Source organism: Anabrus simplex, chromosome 6 (assembly GCF_040414725.1).
Source record: "Anabrus simplex isolate iqAnaSimp1 chromosome 6, ASM4041472v1, whole genome shotgun sequence".
In the NCBI taxonomy this organism is placed as follows: Eukaryota; Metazoa; Arthropoda; class Insecta; order Orthoptera; family Tettigoniidae; genus Anabrus; species Anabrus simplex.
Genome location: NC_090270.1, coordinates 41,805,416 through 41,826,776, shown reverse-complemented (window position 1 = coordinate 41,826,776; position 21,361 = coordinate 41,805,416). Strand labels below are relative to the sequence as shown.

General features: G+C 43.7%; 1 protein-coding gene across 1 annotated transcript in view; it reads left to right on the top strand.

Moving 5' to 3' along the window:
* The first annotated feature begins 517 nt into the window (after positions 1-517).
* Positions 518-21,361, top strand: part of Pepck1 (Phosphoenolpyruvate carboxykinase 1) — a 392,471-nt gene continuing 371,627 nt past the window's right edge. Inside the window, exon 1 of the mRNA XM_067149721.2 lies at positions 518-791. Within this exon, the coding sequence (XP_067005822.1) occupies positions 763-791 (29 nt within the window). The 5' untranslated portion in view covers positions 518-762. The remainder of the gene's footprint in view (positions 792-21,361) is intronic.

Here is a 21,361-nt window from a genome sequence, read left to right as displayed (position 1 = left end):
GGTTACATAAAATTACGGCTGAAGATGTTTTCCATGCAAAACGAAATATGTACTGACTAATTTTAAAATAAATTAATGTTATTTTAATCAAAGAAACATCGTAGGATTTAAAAGCAGTGAAAAAGTGGATCTTCTCAAACGTACTAGTTGGAATTTGTTACATATAATAATTCCACCACGGACCAAGATGAATTTACTTTCAAAAAGTTGCTCTGATTTCCTTAGTGCAAGATCAACTTGGCAACGAAATTCTGATGACGTTAGTGACTCGAATTTGGCAAGAGAGAATGAACGCGAGTGTGAGCACGCCCGTATTACTAAGTGGTGGGGGGCTTTATACCGCAACACGTCCAGCTGCCAGATAACTTATAAAGCTGCAGGCATAGCAACGGAGCTTTGTACAGTGCTTCATAAACTCGACTAGTATCAACAACAAAGTAAAAGTCGATACTCCTCCTAGCATCGCACCAACTGTCATAGCGAAGGAGCTTACGTGCACTCGAGCATCAGGTCCAAACCGTGACGTCACATCAAGGGTTGACGAGGGTATACGAATACTTCCGACCGCCACCGATATCCAAACAGCTGAGCGCCGGCGGCTTCTCTAGATTTTAACAAGTCCGCGTATCTCGCTTGTTGCTACGGGTTGGTGGCATTCATCCCATTTTCTCAGCTCTGGAGCGTGGAAATTTCCTCATCTCCTCTTAAATTCATCGGTTGCTGTTCCCCCGAACTGCAGATCCCAGAACCATTTCTGCCAACATGTCCAAGATCATGCTGCTGCTGTCAAGGTAAGTCAGATTTCCTGTTTGTATTAGCATTCTTTTCTCTTGGAAAGCTTGATTATTGACACCACGTGGCTGGAGAGTGCAGTGATAACGTCTGTCAGTTCTGACAGCGCGTTAGATGGTCATCTTGATAAAGTGCGCGCAAAATAAGTAACATGTGGATACTTTCGATTCAATGTCCCTCGTTCAGTATTTAACTGTAAAGAAGTTACAATGTTATCACATTTGAGCTCTCCTCAATGTTATTTGAAACGCTAGACATATGTTTAGAAGGAGATATATTTTAAAGAGAGATTTTTTGAAAGTATTTCACTTACGTAAGCAAATAGAAGCTGCTTTATATCATACGTATACATGTATAGAAGTTTAAATATTGTAGTCCTTACAAGGAAATGCCTTACACTTGGTTAAGCTGTAGTTGTTCACTGAATATTTTCTGCTGTCAATTCTGATATATTGGAGAATACGCGATTATCATCCTTAATAATAATGGATATAATATATTATTATCATTATTTCCGTGGTAGATATTTGCAAACGTTTGAGAATGCTTTAATGTATTTATTTTAAATATGTATTACGATACGTTACTATAAATATCCGTAAAACGTATTCGACATAAATAATTACCTGTGCATTTCTGTCTGTCACTATTAAAAAGCGCATTTTTTGTTCTAAGATATTTTTAAAACACGTTTAAGATATACAGATACTTTGCTGTAAAAAAATGCAGAAAATATATTATCACGGAATTGTGCCGCTTTAAGAAAAGTGAAATAATTACACTATGGTACGTTTGTACACAGCTGATCGAGCGACGATTCAGTTATGTTCTTAGCCTATCCGAGCGTTTGACACTTATCTGGAACACAGTAACTACAAAGCAAACAGCTTTTATGTAATGTGGACGCTTTCGATTTGCCACGTATTTTTAAAACTTGAGCCACTTACCCATTGGATGGCTTCCGGATTGAACTAGCGTAGACCAATGGGAAGCCATTTCATCAGATATTACATCATCTAGTGTTTGTACGTGCTTCTCGGCAAGGCAACCATCTGAGCCAGTTCGAGACTGGGTGAAAGGCAGGTTGTGTTGTATGGCTGATTAGAAAATGAAGCATGACTGAAATACTTCGAAATACTGTAATCCTTACAAGGAAATACCTTTATTCGGTGCTTGTGTACTGGAAATTTTCCTCTGTCATCTCTGGATATATTCGAGAAAACACGATAACGTTTATCATCCCCATAATCTTACTGTTTCTTGGCGCTAAGATTAAATCAATACGCCAAGACGAGAAACTTTATGCTGCACAACTTCACGCAGAACGTAAAAATTGATTAAATAAACAACTCAAATATATTTCTATGTACCATGACAATCAATAGATTAATTCCATTTTACTTCAAAATAGACGAAATGAATAAGATAACCTTATTTATTTATAGCATCCTCAACCACATTCAATAGTTGTTCTTTTTCCGTATGACCGTGATATAATATAATGGCATATTTGTTTGTACTAATTGTGTTCATAAACACTATATTTCTGTAAATATGCTATAAAACACAGAAAGTGTTTAGGCCAGGCCATGAAATTTTTTTAAAAAAATCTAGGAGTCAACACTCAAACCTAGGAGCCAGATATCTTTTCTAGTACTCGCATCGTTAATATACTGACGTTCTAGCCTTCTGAAAAATAAAACGTGGTAGTAATAGCAATAGGTTTTGTGATTGTATACACTACAACAGATTACCACAAAATGTAAAAACAGCAGGACACCGAACTGAATAAGACATGCCACTATGTATACAAATTGTTGAATAATATTTTGATACAGTTCTAAGAAACTTGTAAATTGTAAAATGTGAATAGCAAAGTGAATACTGTCGTCCAGTAGCGGCGATTGGGAGTTAAAACTGTGGGGGGGGGGGGGGCTCAAAAATGTATAGAAAACAAAATGTACCAGGGGCCTGGGGATTATAGTGGAGGATTGACAACAAAATTGAAACAAAATAGCTAAAAAGAATGGTAAGTTTTTATGCTCTCTGAGCAATTTTTTCTTTTTTTTGCTACTTGCTTTACGTCGCACCGACACAGATAGGTCTTATGGCGACGATGGGACAGGAAAGGGCTAGGAGTTGGAAGGAAGCGGCCGTGGCCTTAATTAAGGTACAGCCCCAGCATTTGCCTGGTGTGAAAATGCGAAACCACGGAAAACCATTTTCAGGGCTGCCGACAGTGGGGTTCGAACCACTATCTCCCGAATACTGGATACTGGCCGCACTTAAGCGACTGCAGCTATCGAGCTCGGTAGCAAATTTCGACAGAGAAGTAAAGGTTAACAGTTTACCAACTTAACTGCGGTTATAACAGGGTTTTTCTGGGGGGAGGGGGAATTCTGATTCAATACACAATGACATTTTCACCATTGGAACAGTTACACATGTGCGCAACTAAGGTCTTTTTGTCATTAGATGTTAATCGCGCTTCTGCACCCTACTGCGCTAGTCTCCACTACTTGCTGTGGCGCTATAATAATTTCATGTGGCTATTTCTAGCCGAGTGCAGCCCTTGTAGGCAGACCCTCCGATGAGGGTGGGCGGCATCTGCCATGTGTAAGTAACTGCGTGTTATTGTGGTGGAGGAAAGTGTAATGTGTGGTGTGTGAGTTGCAGGGATGTTGGGGACAGCACAAACACCCAGCCCCCGGGCCATTGGAATTAACCAATGAAGGTTAAAATCTCCGACCCGGCCGGGAATCGAACCCGGGACCCTCTGAACCGAAGGCCAGTACGCTGACCATTCACCCAACGAGTCGGACTCTCTGGCGCTGAAAAAGCGGTTAACTGGATCGGATGACATTTTGTGCGCATTTCCGCTAAGCATTTGTTTATACATTTAAAGAAATTAAAGGAAAGAATTGGGTGATAGACAACAGGATTTTATAAATTGCTTTTTAAAAATAATTCCTAGTGTTAGGTGGCTAAAGTGTAATAAAATATTTTTCCGCACGAAGTGGGGGGACTGCCCCCCCCCCCCGCTTCATATAATCACCGCTACAGTATGTCGTCAATAACTCCAAATTGTACTATTCCTTTTTATGTATTAAAACTTGTTTAAAACATGTTAAAACTTAAGCATTATCTATCTACCTGTCTAAAAAAAGATATGATACAAGGAGCAACCCATACTTAACAAGACTTCCTTATTATGCCTTGTGTCCATGCACATGTCTAGGAACTTCGTATCCTGTCAACATACGGAAAGAAATTCCGCGAGAGTACTTTACAATAACAGCTGTGTTGAAATAATCGATTTAATAGCAAACAAGATTCTATTTTGATAGAAAAGGAGCATAGCATGATATTATTCGTATCATTTACACGAGAAGAATTTTTGAGTTATTTCTGTGTCGGTAATAGGTCTACTTTCTTTACGAGAGATTTTCCCGACCCCCAAACGTTCGTTCTTAACAATAATTTGTCTTCTATAGCTTAGATAATACGGCCTTGATTATTATTTAAAATGGTAATAACATTAATATCAAGGCAGAAATCGCGCGGAGTGTGAAGTTGTGCATTATTACGCGCGCTTTGCAATAGCTGAGCGACACCAAACTGGGAATTAAACATATAAAGGGGGAGATTATACTCAGATTGAAAAATAAGGCGTCAAAGAAAGAATTTTAGGCGCCATGATGACGGGATGGGATTAGTCGTGCCCTGGTTTAAGTAACTTTGTACAAGTTCTAAAATAATAGTCTAGAATAAGTTGTATCACTGTAATAAATTTTGAAATGGCGGATAAATTTAGATTGTTGAAATGTCTGCAATATACCACCAACAAGGTGTTGTCTTATGTGGTATTTTCTGTTAATGGTTATTTTCACAATTTTCAAGTAATAATTTTATAATAATGTAATATTGGGAATCTGCCACCTGGGCGACTGCCCTAAATGCAGATAAGTAGTGATTGATTGACAATTCAAAGAGGAGGGGATAAGGAAGAGCTTGAAAAAAATAGTGATTTAGTTTCAGAGAATTGTAAAAGAACAAAATAATCATAATAATAATAATAATAATAATAATAATAATAATAATAATAATAATAATAATAATATCCACCTCTGTGGTGTAGTGGTTAGTGTGATTAGCTGCCACCCCCGGAGGCCCGGGTTCGATGCCCGGCTCTGCCACGAAATTTGAAAAGTGGTACGAGGGCTGGAACGGGGTCCACTCAGCCTCGGAAGATCAACTGAGTAGAGGTGGGTTCGATTCCCACCTCAGCCATCCCGGAAGTGGTTTTCCGTCGTTTCCCCACTTCTCCTTCAGGCAAATGCTAGGATGGTACCAAACTTAAGGCCACGGTCGCTTCCTTCCTCTTCCTTGTCTCTCCCTTCCAATCTTCCCATCCCCCCCACCACAAAACCCCTGTTCAAAATAGCAGGTGAGACCTCCTGGTGAAGTACTGGTCCTCCCCCCAGTTGTATCCGACCCAAAATCTCACGCTCCACGACACTGCCCTTGAGACGGTAGAGGTGGGAACCCTCGCTGAATCCTAGGGAATACCAGCCCTGGAGGGTGAACGGATTAAGAAAGAAAGAAAGAAAGAATGAAAGAAAGAAAGAAAGAAAGAAAGAAAGAAAGAAAGAAAGAAAGAAAGAATACCAGCCTAATACCGACGAGGTCAAAAAGAATAAAATTTGAACAAAAGGGACCAGGCACATAATATGAAAGAGATAGGCCTTCCACTAGGAAATGTAGGTGGAGTCCCATGATTTCCATACCGTCTCACAAGACGGGGAAAGTAGGCTGGTTACTAATTTCACTGGCAGGAGTGAAGTTCCTCATTCATTGGGATTAAACTAATCCGTCAGTACCGAGTGCGGTCTGCTACAAATGGAACATGTCCAGGTGATCTGTACAGCTGTTCCCTCCCGCCGGGGACTGGTTTAGCTTGTTGCTACGGCAACCAGCAGACCTTGCCTAGCCGTTGCTATGCACCTGCAGATGATTGGAAGAAGCTCTCTGGGATAGCCGAGACGAAGTGTTTCGCGTGGCTGGAAGGCGTCGTCCCCCAGACAATACTAGGTCGTGACATTGCCTGACCTCCTTCGCACTGTCTCATCTTTCGAAAGTAGGAAGATGCTGGTAGTGTTTTACTGGAAAGAAAAGACCATTTTTAATCATGTAGACGTACTAGCTCTGTTACTGACGGCGTGAGGGTGAATTTTAAGAATACCATGCCTTCCATGTAGCCTAATAACAGTTTTCTGCGGGCTCCGCCCATAATGTATCATATTGTTCATTAACAGAGACTGAATTAGTACGTTTACATGCAGGATTCAGATCGATCTGAGTACACTTCAAGTATTGAAAACGCCGTGTAAAGGGAGACTCAGTTCGGAATGAGTGTCAAGGTCGATACAGTAAAATCTGGGATCGCATCGTACTCGGTTCGAATTGAGTGCCATGTAAACGCGGATCGTACTGAGATCGTATTGAAAACGACTGCGCACACACTCCATGTTTGTTCTGACGAAATCATCATCAGCAAAGTTCTGTCAAAATAACAAATATAATAAGCCAGTAAATATATTTCTTTTTCTTAATCTGCTTACCCTCTAGGGTTGGTTTTTACCTCTGACTCAGCGAGGGATCCCACCTCTATCGCCTCAAGGGCAGTGTCCTGGAGCTTCAGACTCTGGGTCGGGGGATACAACTGTGGAGTATGACCAGTACATCGCCCAGGCGGCCTCACCTGCTATGCTGAAGAGGGGCCTTGGTGGGGGATGGGAAGATTGGGAGGGATAGACAAGGAAGAGGGAAGGAAGCGGCCGTGGCCTTAAGTTAGGTACCATCCCGGCATTTGCCTGGAGGAGAAGTGGGAAACCACGGAAAAACACTTCTAGGATGGCTGAGGTGGGAATAGAACCCACCTCTACTCAGTTGACCTCCGGAGGCTGAGTAGACCCTGTTCCAGCCCTCGTACCACTTTTCAAATTTCGTGGCAGAGTCGGGAATGGAACCCGGACCTCTGAGAGTGGCAGCTAATCACGCTAACCTCTACACCACAGAGGCGGACTTTCATCATTTTAATAGTTTCAAATCTTGAAAGCATCTCTTAGCAGACAAAGTAGGGGTTCCCATACTACGAAAAACGTAAAATTAAGCAATTTCCTCAATCGTGCCCAAACTTGAAGGGCTAAAGGGCCCGGAAAGGTTTCAAATCGTGAGTCTTGAATAGCTCTATGAAAAAATAATAATCGAAAATCCCTTCGGGCCTAAATGCAGTTCCGGAAAAACAGCCTAAAATCTCTTGTTTCTTTACTCGTTTTTTAAATTCAAATCTTAACAATTAACTTATTTACATACTTATTTCTGTAATGTGTTCCTTGGTTCAATATCTTTTTTATTTATTTTTCGACCCACATTAGTGCTCGTAGACAAAGTGCTAATATAATCAATCAGATAAAGATAATTAAGAAAATGATTGCAATGTTTAGGAATGAATTAAGAATAGCCTATATACTTTATTATATTTTATGTACCTAACATTCGTAGCTAGGATACTTTCAACATTGATTTGCTTGCCTGATATAGGAATTAGAAAGATGTTTTTGAAGACTTTCGTTTGGAGTGTGGCGTTGTATGTAAGTGAAACATGGACGATAACTAGCTCAGAAAGAAAGAGAATAAATAGAAGTTTTTGAAATGTTGTGTTATAAAAGAATGCTGAAGGTGAGATGGATAGATCGAATCACGAATGAAGATATACAGAATCGAATTGGTGAGAGGAGATCGATTTGGCGAAATTTGACCAGAAGAAGAGAGAGAATGATAGGGCACAGCTTCGATACCCAGGACTTCTTCAGTTAGTTTTTGACGAGGAAGTGTATGCGTTAAGAACGGTATAGGTAGATTTTTTTTTTTTTTGTTAGTTGCTTTACGTCGCACCGACACAGATAGGTCTTATGGCGACGATGGGACAGGGAAGGGCTAGGAGTGGGAAGGAAGCGGCCGTGGCCTTAATTAAGGTACAGCCCCAGCATTTGCCTGGTGTGAAAATGGGAAACCACGGAAAACCATTTTCAGGGCTGCCGACAGTGGGGTTCGAACCTACTATCTCCCGAATACTGGATACTGGCCGCATTTAAGCGACTGCAGCTATCGAGCTCGGTGGTATAGGTAGATCAGGGTATGGACATGCCAAACAGATTAGGGGGGATGTAGGATGTAGTAGTTACGTAGAAATGAAAAGTTTATCACAGGATAGGATGGTATGGAGTGCTGCATAAAACCAGTTTATGGACTAATTACACAAATAACAACAACGCCCATCTAGCTTTTCTAGGTCATTCTTCACACTTTGTATTTTATTCTATTTCATTTTATTTGAGTATATTATTGCTATCATGTCTGCGCTCTAGCGAGTCTCTTCTGAACTCAGTTTTAAGTTGATAACACTGATGGCGCCACTCAATTCTTGTTTGTGGAAATTGAAGCTTTTGACATAAAAATGTCTTGCGACACGAAATTAGCGATAGAAAATGAGTGAATGAAAACTCGTGTCCTCATCCCAAGGTGGTGCAGCTCTTTTCAGGCACATGTGCTGCATGCACCATTTCAACCACGTCCCAGCCCTCCTGCCATTCTTAAATTTCTGGCAGTACCGGGAATCGAACTCGGGCCCCCGTGAACGGCAGCTTATAACACAAACCGTTACGCTACGGAGGCGGACAGAAAATGAGTGATGCGATGATACCTAGCAACCGTGTAGGCTGTGATATGAAATATGTCGTCGTTGCACTAACAAAACCCCCTATCTGAGATATTTCAGCTTAGAAATCGGGGAGGTTCTGTCATCTTGTGGGAATATTGTCAAGGAATTCTCGCTCTTAATAACAGATGTGCTGCGGGTCAGTATTTCTCCACATAGTGGTTTTCGCAGGCGCAACGACGATGTGTTTAAATTGTTAAGAGTGGCACAGTACTACTTTACCATACCTCAGTAGCGGCCAGCCCTTAATGTCTCCCAGATGGTGTCCTTCCTAGAGAATAAAACGGTTCTTGTATTTTCTATCGGCATTTGAAGTCAAATATTGGACTCGAATAATGCTAAGAATATTACAATTCATTGTAAAATCTGTAAATTCTCATAAATAAGGAAGACTGTTCGGCAATAAGTTATCAAACTTAGACGACTGACTTTCAGCGCGTAGTTCACTATAGTAAATGTTTTCAGGTTGAAGATAAAGACACGAACTCCCGAGCTTCCGCCCGAGGGCATACAGTAGTGTGGGTGAGGGGTTTGAAGTGTAAGGGGGAAGCGAGCAGTTGCACGGTTTCGAAGGATGAAAGGGTGCGGGAAGAGGCTTTCACGTGGGCAGAGTCCGTAGCAGTGTTGTAGCAGTAGATATGTCCTCACAAACCCCGAACATGCGCCAGCCAAATCTTCTCCATGGTCACATACAATAAAATTAAATAATAAGTTATGACTTTGTTTGTCCTATTATTTATATTTTAAGAAGAAAAATAACAAATAATTATAATGAAATGTAACACTTGATACCAGGAATTTTGATTCAAATTGGGCCTTTGGCTTGCACCCCCGTTCTGTGAAGGTTGGCAGCAGTGAATTAGTTTGTTTTCGCGCGGAAGACTTGAATGACTGCGGTGGTACTGGTCAGTAGCAAAGGAAGAGTTGTGGGAGAAAGTACCGTGGCCGCCCCCGCAACCTCCCCCCCCCCCCACCGACCTGAGAGTCCACGGGCCATCATTGCCGTACCTGCAGATAACGCAGCTATAAAGAAAATATTTTCTCTTCTAAATTTTCAGTGAATGGACGAGCTCATAGTTGAAAATGAAAAAAATAAAAATAAAAGGGTTGTTAATTGCACTGTTCATCATGAAAAATATAACATGTGTACAGAACTGTATGTATGTATGTATGTATGTATGTATGTATGTATGTATGTATGTATGTATGTATGTATGTTCAGTAGTCAGCCCGAAGGCTGGTTGGATCCTCAACAGCTCCGCCATCAGCTGTCATAGATGGCCTAGGCATCACTGAAGAGGCGTTCTAGGGAAATGAGGAGTGAGGTAGTTTCCCGTTGCTTTCCTCACCGAGCCAGAAGTTGCTATTAAATATCAGTCTGCCAAGCCCACTGAAATGCATGCATCAACCGACCTTATGAGCGATATTTTCACACCATTCATAGCAGGAACTGGCTGCATAAGGAATGGCATTACTAGCATCGCTCATACCTCGGTCACTTTGATATTGCCAAAGCCAAGGATAAGACTATGACAGGTCAATGAAAGTAACAACATTGCTCTAGCCTATACCAGAAGACATAGTGCACTGTAAACACTAGGTCCTGCCAGTAAAGGCATGTACAGAACAATGACATCATTTTTTTAGAACTATGACATCATTTGTTCTAAAACGGATTTTCTAAAAACGCCCAATAGATAAATAATGTAATATTGTATCAACAAACACTTAAAAATACAATAAAACAGGACTTGAACTACATTTGTTTTCCTGCAGTTTTTTAAACAATTTTTTCTATGTCGCACAGACACAGATAGGTCTTATGACGACGATGGGATATGAAAGGCCTAGGAGTGTGAAGGAAGCGGCCGTGGCCTTACCTAAGGTACAGCCCCAGCATTTGTCTGGTGTAAAAGTGGGAAACCACGGAAAAGCATCTTAAGGGATTCCGACATTGGGGTTCGAACCCACTATCTCCCGGATGCAAGATCATAGCTGCGCGCTGCTAACCTCACGGCTAACTCGCCCGATTTTCCTGGCAGTTTGGTAACTTTTTGAACGTATTGCAAATTATTAATATCTTCGTCGCCTCTGTGGTGTAGTGGTTAGCGTAATTAGCTGCCACCACCGGAGGTCCGGGTTCGATTCCCAGCTCTGCCACGAAATTTGAAAAGTGGTTCGAGGGCTGGAACGGGGTCCACTCAGCCTCGGGAGGTCAACTGAGTAGAGGTGGGTTCGATTCCCACCTCAGCCATCCTGGAAGTGGTTTTCCGTGGTTTCCCACTTCTCCTCCAGGCAAATGCCGGGATGGTACCTCACTTAAGGCCACGGCCGCTTCCTTCCCTCTTCTTTGCCTGTCCCATCCAATCTCCCCATCCCTCTACAAGGCCCCTGTTCAGCATAACAGGTGAGGCCGCCTGGGCGAGGTACTGGTCATTCTCCCCAGTTGTATCCCCCGACCCAAAGTCTGAAACTCCAGGACACTGCCCTTGAGGCGGTAGAGGTGGGATCCTTCGCTGAGTCCTAGGGAAAAGCCAACCCTGGAGGGTGAACAGAAGAAGAAGAAGATTAATATCTTCGTTAACTTCGTACATGTTTTCTAACTGCGAAATCATAAATCCAGTGCTGTAGGATAAACAATATTACGTGTTGTATTGTTAAGAGGTAAATGTATACACTTCTTTAAGTTCCAACCGTGGAGCAAGGTATATAAAAATGACCATGAGATAAATACGGAATTTGGGAATTTCTTTTTTTATAATCTACTATACATCGCACCAACACAGATGCGTCTTACGCGACGATGGGATAGGAAAGAGCTAGGAGTGGGAAGGAAACTACCGTGGTCTTAATTAAGGTACAAATGAAATGTCGTATGTCTGTGGTGTAGTGGTTAGCGTGATTAGCTGCCACCCCCGGAGGCCCGGGTTCGATTCCCGGCTCTGCCACGAAATTTGAAAAGTGGTACAAGGGCTGGAACGGGGTCCACTCAGCCTCGGGAGGTCAACTGAGTAGAGGTGGGTTCGATTCTCACCTCAGCCATCCTGGAAGTGGTTTTCCGTGGTTTCCCACTTCTCCTCCAGGCGAATGCGGGGATGGTACCTAACTTAAGGCCACGGCCGCTTCCTTCCCTCTTCCTTGCCTATCCCTTCCAATCTTCCCATCCCTTCACAAGGCCCCTGTTCAGCATAGCAGGTGAAGCCGCCTGGGCGAGGTACTGGTCATACTCCCCAGTTGTATCCCCCGACCAAGAGTCTGAAGCTCCAGGACACTGCCCTTGAGGCGGTAGAGGTGGGATCCCTCGCTAAGTCCGAGGGAACAACCGAACCTGGAGGGTAAACAGATGATGATGAAATGGCGTATGGCTTTTAGTGCCGGGAGTGTCCGAGGACATGTTCGGCTCGCCAGGTGCAGGTCTTTTGATTTGACACCCTTAGGCGACCTGCGCGTCATGATGAGGATGAAATGATATTGAAGACGACACATACACCCAGCCCCCGTGCCAGAAAAATAAACCAATCATGGTTAAAATTCCCGACCCTGCCGGGAATCGAACCCGGGACCCCTGTGACCAAAGGCCAGCACGCTAACCATTTAGCCATGTTTTCTAACTGCGAAATCATTAATTCAGTGCTGTAGGATAAACAATATTACGTGTTGTATTTACCTCGCGTGAAAATGGGAAACTACCGAAAATCACCTTCGGGGAAGCTGATAGTGAGGTTCGTACTCAATTCGTGCTATAAGCGATTGTCCTTGAGCCTTGTTTATAGTCATCGTGAAAGATTCCTTGTACTGATGTAACTTAGTAGGCTACAGTCTCATAAACAAGCAACGGGTTTTACTACTAAGCATGTAGTCATGATTTCCTCTAATGATAAAGCCGAGAGCCGCCTCTGTGGTGTAGTGGTTAGCGTGATTAGCTGCCACCCCCGGAGGTCCGGGTTCGATTCCCGGCTCTGCCACGAAATTTGAAAAGTGGTACGAGGGCTGGAACGGGGTCCACTCAGCCTCGGGAGGTCAACTGAGTAGAGGTGGGTTCGATTCCCACCTCAGCCATCCTGGAAGTGGTTTTCCGTGGTTTCCCACTTCTCCTCCAGGCGAATGCCGGGATGGTACCTAACTTCAGGCCACGGCCGCTTCCTTCCCTCCTCCTTGCCTATCCCATCCAGTCTTCCCACCCCCCCCCCAAGGCCCCTGTTCAGCATAGCAGGTGAGGACGCCTGGGCGAGGTACTGGTCATACTCCCCAGTTGTATCCCCCGACCAAGCTCCAGGACACTGCCCTTGAGGCGGTAGAGGTGGTATCCCTCGCTAAGTCCGAGGGAAAAACCGAACCTAGAGGGTAAACAGATGATGATGATGATGATGATGATGATAAAGCCGAGGCAAAATATTCATTATTAGTTATTTTTTTGCTATTGGCTTTACGTCGCACCGACACAGATATGTCTTATGGCGACGATGGGGCAGGAAAGGGCTAGGAGTGGGAAGGAAGCGGCCATGGCCTTAATTAAGATACGGCCCCAGCATTTGCCTAGTATGAAAAATGGGAAACCACGGAAAACCATCTTCAGGGATGCCGACAGTGGGATTCGAACCTATTATCTCCCGAATACTGGACACTGGCCGCACTTAAGCGACTGCAGCTATCGAGCTCGGCTGCAAAACATTCAGATTACAGTAGACTTTCGAAATGCTGCAAGTCTATGACTAAGCCACTTTGCATGCGTTGGAATGAACAAGGTAAAGAAAAATCGTAATAAAGGCATCGTTTTAGAATTAAGAAACGAAGAGGAGTGCAAAACTATGGTACCTACGACTGAAGCAAATAATCTGCACTTGAAAGTAATCATTCCTTACCGTATTCATTCATGGAATTGCGGTTAATTACCGGATAATGAATTGCTAGGCTGTATCTTAGAGCAAAATCCGGCTGTAACACAAGCCATCATAGCAGGCCATGAAGACTTAAAAGGAGCGGGTTCTTTTTAGGTCGTTGAGAGATGACACCACAAGATACGCAGTTGTTGAAGTTAGACTCACCGAGCGAGTGGTCGCGTGGTTTAAGTCACGTAGCTGTCAGCTTACTTCCGGGAGATTCCATACCACTTTCTCACCAGGTGTTAGCTTGCATTCGGGAGATATTGGGTTCGAACTTCACTGTCGGCTGCCCTGAAGATGGTCTTCCGTGGTTTCCCATTTACACACAGGCAAATGCTGGTGGCTGTACCTTATTTAAAGCCACGGCCGCTTCCTTCCCACTCCTAGGCCTTGACCTGCGGGGGTGGCAGCCATCCACACTAACCACTACACTACAGAGGCGGACATTTCACACTGATGCTGAACTAATAGGGTGAGAGATTTCAGTACCGAGGTTCTGGTGGTCAGTTTGCTGTGGCAAGAATGTAAAACATCTATGTTACCAGTCCTTGTACGTTGAGTATTCAGCCCGAAGGTTGTTTTGATCCTCAACAACTCACCTGTCATAGATGGCCCAAACATGGCGTACCAGGGAAGTGATGCCTTAGGAACATCTAATTATGCTACAGCTTCCTCGGTGGCTCAGAGGTAGAATTTCTGGGACTCATGATCCCAAGTTTTAAACAATTAAATTTCTCCGATCTCAGTTGTTTGCCTACCCCATAGTCCCATTTCGGTATTATATCTATTTTTTAAAATATTTAAATATTTAAAAAGTAAGCCTTATATTGTAATATGCCATCCCCGGAGGGGCGGGTTCGATTCCCGGCTCTGCCACGAAATTTAAAAAGTGGTACGAGGACTGGAACGGGGTCCACTCGGCTACGGGAATTCAACTCAGTAGAGAGGGGTTAGATTCCCACCTCAGCCTTTCTCGAAGTGGTTTTCCGCGGTTTCCCACTTCTCCTTTACGCAAATGCCGGGATGGTACCTAACTTAAGGCCACTGTCGCTTCCTGCCCTCTTCCTTGCCTATCCCTTCCAATCTTCCCATCCCCCAACAAGACCCCTGTTCAGCATAACAGGTGAGAGCGCCTGGGTGAGGTACTGGTCCTCCTCCTCAGTTGTATGCCCCGACCCAAATCCTCACACTCGAGGACACTGCTCCGAGGGGTACATCAACATTTCAAAATTTAGGCCTTAATTTTTTTCAAAGGCAATTTTTACATTTCTCCACCCACAGAGTTATAGACCTACATACATACATACATACATACATACATACATACATATACAGTGGAACCTCGATATCTAATCATCTCGAGAGCTAAATTTTATTTGGAGTTGAAGAAATTTCGAGATAAAGGGAATACGGTTTTTGAGCATGTATAGCACATAATTGAATCAAATGTATTTACGGGCTTATACTGAATACATTATTTTGATAGTAGTGTAGTTAAAAATCTACGAACAAACTCTATTTTTCGGCATCACTTTAATTATAACCCTTATTCACTTTTTAGAAGTCCGGCCCCGCGGTGTAGGAGGCAACGCGTCCGCCTTTCAACCGGCGGCCCCGGGTTAAATTTCCGGCCGGGTGAGAGGCTTTTAATTGTAAATTATTAATATCCCTGGCCTGGGGACTGGGTGTTTGTGTCGTCCTTAACGTTCCTTTCCTTACATTCAACACTTTACACTTCCACCATTTACAAATACAAGTAGGGGCAAAATATCTTTCTAGGTCGACACCGCGAACAAATAGTGTTGTATGTCCGGCGCTCACTTCTCGCTCCGTCAGCCAGCTGCACGCGCGCCTGTGTATCATTCTGCTAGCTTCGACGCGCAGCCCTCAGTGCGCGTGCCTGACCATCGAGTGTACTATAAATAGGAGCTCCCTGTCTGCTCACTTGCCCACTTGCCCCGGTGTCCAGCTCCAGAATACACCCTACGTCGAGCACGGAGGCTACTCCTCTTGAAAATGTGCTTCGACCAGGTGGACTGAATTTCTGGCAGTACGAGGTTTCACCTCTGGTCACCGCTCCCTTACCTGTTTCCGCTGCCTATGTTCCGTAATTCTTTTACAAGCCATTTTCATTCCCTAAGTTATGCAAGCTCCCTTAGTTTCGCTAGGTGGAATTTCTTCAATCCATTGAACTTGCTTTTTAGGAATTCAGGCACTTCGACAAACAAGGACTCTCATAACATTTATGTTAGTGTGCCAGATAGTTCTCGACTATCAACGTGTCAATTCACAAAAACTATCTTTTCGAGATAGAAGTGTATATAAAGACTGCAAACCTGTACATATTGTATAAAGACAGACTTTTCTCAAGATTCAATATTCCTTTTTGCTTCAAAATAAATTTCAGTTATTTGTGTAAATATTATAAAGTGAAGCAATAAAAGTTGTGTTTTGTAAACTTCAACCTTGGTTACAACACAACTCTATGGCGACGAGGTAAAAAAGCGACACTCCACTTCATCGGCCCCAGTCGCCAACTCTATGGCGACGAGGTAAAAAAGCAACCAACTACAATTCTTCAGCCCCAGTTGCCAACTCTATAGCGACGAGGTACACACGACACCAACACTGCAATTCAACGGGCCCAGTTGTCAACTCTACGGCGCCGTGCTAAACTACAACGACACTCCAACCAGTTCTGACACACAGCTTACCTTACTCTTTCTTGCACGCATCTCGCAATGGCTACTGCGGAACAACTCGCTACGATCTTCCAAGCCTTACAGCAGCAACAACAACAGTTTATGCAACAACAACAGGCAGCATTAATTCAGGCTATTCAAGCTATTTCTGTCTCTACACAGCCATCAGCTATTCCTCCGTTCTCTGCTTTTGATCCGGCTAAGGAAGAATGGTCAGTTTATTTAGCCCGTTTACAACAGCATTTCATCTGCCATTCTGTCACAGATGATCAACGCCGCCGCGCACTATTTCTTAGTTCGGTTGGCAATGCTACGTGTGAATTACTACGTAAATTAAGTCCGGAAGAACACTTATCTGGGGTACCCTTCACGCAGCTCTTGGCCCGTCTCACGGAACACTATGCCAAAGCTCCTCACATAGTGGCTGCTCGCTATAAATTTTTTCAGAGCAGAAAGCAACCCCATCAGACACATACTGAATGGATCACTGAATTGTGTGGTCTAGCTAAACCCTGCCAGTTCATCTGCTCCAAGGACGGTTGTGGTTCATCCTACACTGATTCTCTCATTCGGGACATGATAATTTTACATACTCCTGAAGACAAAATACGTTTTGACGCTGTCAAACAGAGTAACCCTTCTTTAGAAGACGTCCAGCGTATTGTTACGGTTTATGAGCTTACTACCAAGACTGCCGCAGCCATAGCTTCTCCACACGAAGTTGCACAAGTCTCGCCTCAGGCCCGCAAGTCCTCTGCTACAGTGAACCGTACGGATAAGGCGCTCTCCACCAAGCATTCTCGCCAGGTTCCCTCTCGTGATGCTACACGGAAGCCCAATTCTAAAAGCACCTCGAAACTCCTGCCTTCCTGCCGAGGTTGTTTCAAGCATCATGAACGTCGTGACTGTCGTTTTTTCACAGCTACTTGTGAACGATGTAATAAACTTGGACACATTAAGACTGTCTGTCAAAGTTCGCTCCGCCCTGCTAAGACTACTGCAGCACGCCGGAAGCATATACAGCCCCGCCAAGACATGGAAGTTGATCAGATCAATCTTATTCTTCCCACAAAGGATTCTCACAAAATCATCATTCCTCTCTCATTCTCTGATCGATCTGTCGATTTTCAATTAGACACTGGATCACCTGTCTCTATTATTAACCTGACTACTTACCACGACTTAGGTTCACCTTCATGCTCTCCAGCTGACATCCAGCTCGTGACATTTAACAAGAAGAAAATTGACATCAAAGGTCAAATCAAGCTTCAGGCTAGTTATAAAGGAATTCAGAAGGTCATTCCTCTTCTCGTAGTTAACAACTACACTGCATCAAACATTATGGGCATGGATCTATTTAACTTATTTGGTTTCCAGATACATGACAACATTAACGTCGTATCTACATTGCATCCTACTTCTGACGTTACCGCTCTCCTAGCGCAGTTTCCTGAAGTCTTCGACTCTCAGCTCGGAACAGCCAAAGACTATACAGCTCACATACAGCTGAAATCCGGAGCTAAGCCTCGCTTCCTCAAAGCTCGTCCAGTACCCCTAGCACTTCAAGACCAGGTCACGAAAGAATTAGAAAGATGGATACAAACTGGAATTGTAGTAACAGTTACTTCTAGTCAATGGGCTACTCCACTCGTGGTAATCAAGAAACCTGATGGTAATGTTCGACTTTGTGGCGATTTTCGATCTACAGTCAACGCACAACTCGACACAGATATCTTTCCTATTCCACGTCCAGAAGACTTATTCCGTCGTCTCTCTGGTGGACAATTCTTCTCTCGAGTTGATCTTAAAGAAGCATATCTCCAGCTACTTTTAGACGAAGAATCTAAGAAATTTCTCACACTCAACACTCCTATAGGACTGCTCCAGCTCCAGCGGCTCCCATTCGGTGTTTCATCCTCAGCGGCTATTTTTCAGCGCTATTTGGCTCAACTCACCGCCTCAATTCCCGGTTGTGCTAACTACCTGGATGATATTATTGTTACTGGAAAAGATCATCAGGAACATCTAACCAATCTCCGCCTTCTTCTCCAGAAATTGAAAGACAATGGACTACGAGCGAATCTCGCTAAATGTACCTTCTTTCAGCCTCAAATTCACTACCTTGGACATATACTTGATAAGAATGGAATTCGTCCTAGTCTACAGAATGTCTCCGCGATAGTAAACATGCCAGCACCTCAGAACCTCAAGCAGCTTCAGTCCTTCATAGGCAAAGCGAACTATTATAATAAGTTCATTCCACACTTCGCTACAGTGGCAGCTCCATTAAACGCTCTACGTAAAAAAGGTGTTAAGTTTCAGTGGACTCCGCAATGCCAACAGGCATGGAAAACAATCAACAACGCCTTAATTCAAGCTATACAACTCACTCATTTTCAGCCCGACAAGATCATCACGCTAGCTACTGACGCTTCAGACTACGGTGTCGGTGCCGTTCTCTCCCAGAAGGATCGTCATGGACAAGAACGCCCCATCGCCTTCGCTTCGAAAACACTTAATGACCATCAACGTCGATACTCACAGATAGAGAAAGAAGCTTTAGCCATCATCTTTGGTATTCGCCGTTTCAATGAATATCTTTATGGCAACCATTTCCTGATCATTACCGATCATAAGCCTCTCGTACACTTATTCCATCCTGGTAATAAGATCCCAGAGAATTCCCTCAGAAAGCTTCAAAGATGGTCCATGTTCCTTTCTGATTATTCCTATCAGATTGTATATCGAGCCACATCCCAGCATTGTAATGCTGATGCCCTCTCCCGCTTACCCGTTGGTCCTGATACTGCCTTCGATTCTCAAGAATCTGAATGTCTTCAGTTGGACATAGAACTTGAAGATACTGTATCCAGTTTTCCTATTGATGCTACCTGCATAGCTAAAGCTACGGATAAGGACAGTACACTTGCTACTGTACGTACTTACATCCGCAACGGTTGGCCTCTTCAGAGCACACTTCCTGCCCACCTGGCACCTTATCATCGTATGCAGCATCGTCTCACGACTCGTGCCGGAGTTGTCTTACTAGAAGCAGGCACCATCTTCCGAGTGGTTATCCCACTTAGCCTACAGAAACAAGTTCTCGAATTATTACACCAAAGCCATTGGGGTATCTCCAGAACAAAGCAACTCGCCCGTCAACACTGCTACTGGCCCGGTATTGATGCCGCCATCGAAAAGCTAATACGTCATTGTGAGCAATGTCAAACGAATCAGAACGCCCCGTCTTCTGATCTTGCTTCATGGCCTCCTGCTACTACTCCATGGGAACGAGTTCACATCGATTTCGCAGGTCCTTTCCTCAATTCCATGTGGTTAATAGTCATCGATTCACTGTCAAACTTTCCATATGTCGTGGATATGCATTCGACTACTACAACCGAAGCTACCATTCGTGCTCTCCAGAAAATCTTTACTACAGAAGGTTTACCGCAAGTACTCATTTCGGACAACGGACCTCAATTTACAGCTACTGCTTTTCAGAACTTTTGTACACATAATGGCATTCGTCATATCCTAGCACCACCTTTTCACCCTCAATCTAATGGTGAAGCTGAACGCTTCGTACAAACATTTAAAAGAAGTATGAAGAAAGCTGTCTCTTCAGGCTTAACTAAAGACCAAGCCTTGCTCCAACTCTTAAACAACTATAGAACTCTACCCGGCGCTGATAATATCACTCCTGCACAGAAGCTCCATGGACGACCTCACAGAACTTTACTTTCTCTGTTACAGCCTCTTCCGGCCCAGCATAAGACATCACCAACGAAGTTCTCCCTCAACGACAAGGTCTACACCAGGACATTCAAATCCAACCCACTCTGGATACCTGGAGTCATCTGCAGATCTTTGGGTCATCGTCTATACGAGATACAGACTACGGAGAAACGTATCTGCCGCCATCAAGATCAGATACGTCTGCGCTACCGCCCCTGTCCAGCTATTGATGCTATTGCTACACCTGATAAATCTATTGCTGAACGAGCTTTAGATCATTTAATAACAATGGGTTCCTTTCAGGACGAGACAGCGCCACTCCGCCCAGTTCCAGCTCCGGACAATACAACAGACACATCAGCAGCTCCGCCCCAGCATCGCAGTCGCCGCCAGCGCCGCCGCCGTTTCACGCCGTACCGGCGTATTTAGGAGGGGAGGGTGTTGTATGTCCGGCGCTCACTTCTCGCTCCGTCAGCCAGCTGCACGCGCGCCTGTGTATCATTCTGCTAGCTTCGACGCGCAGCCCTCAGTGCGCGTGCCTGACCATCGAGTGTACTATAAATAGGAGCTCCCTGTCTGCTCACTTGCCCACTTGCCCCGGTGTCCAGCTCCAGAATACACCCTACGTCGAGCACGGAGGCTACTCCTCTTGAAAATGTGCTTCGACCAGGTGGACTGAATTTCTGGCAGTACGAGGTTTCACCTCTGGTCACCGCTCCCTTACCTGTTTCCGCTGCCTATGTTCCGTAATTCTTTTACAAGCCATTTTCATTCCCTAAGTTATGCAAGCTCCCTTAGTTTCGCTAGGTGGAATTTCTTCAATCCATTGAACTTGCTTTTTAGGAATTCAGGCACTTCGACAAACAAGGACTCTCATAACATTTATGTTAGTGTGCCAGATAGTTCTCGACTATCAACGTGTCAATTCACAAAAACTATCTTTTCGAGATAGAAGTGTATATAAAGACTGCAAACCTGTACATATTGTATAAAGACAGACTTTTCTCAAGATTCAATATTCCTTTTTGCTTCAAAATAAATTTCAGTTATTTGTGTAAATATTATAAAGTGAAGCAATAAAAGTTGTGTTTTGTAAACTTCAACCTTGGTTACAACAAATAGCATTTTAAAAAACGTTTTAGAACATACCTCGGTTAACACCTTCGTAAAAATTCCATTTGTCTCTTCTGTTTGTTACTGTTAACTTTCCTCCCTTCATTTTGAAACTTCTCGTCAATACCACGCAGCCGAGATTCGTAAATGGAGCTTGTCATCCGCGTCTTCGTGATTTGCTATCGTACGTGACCGGTAATTAATTCACACCCGAAAAACAGTGAGGCTTCGCCGATTTTCCGATCATTACAAGTTTTAGTTTTTTGGTTTCCGTCATATTAGTTGCCAGCATCACTGTAACCCTTTCTGAATTTGTTTAATGTTCCTCACAAACGACAAATGTCGTATTGTAC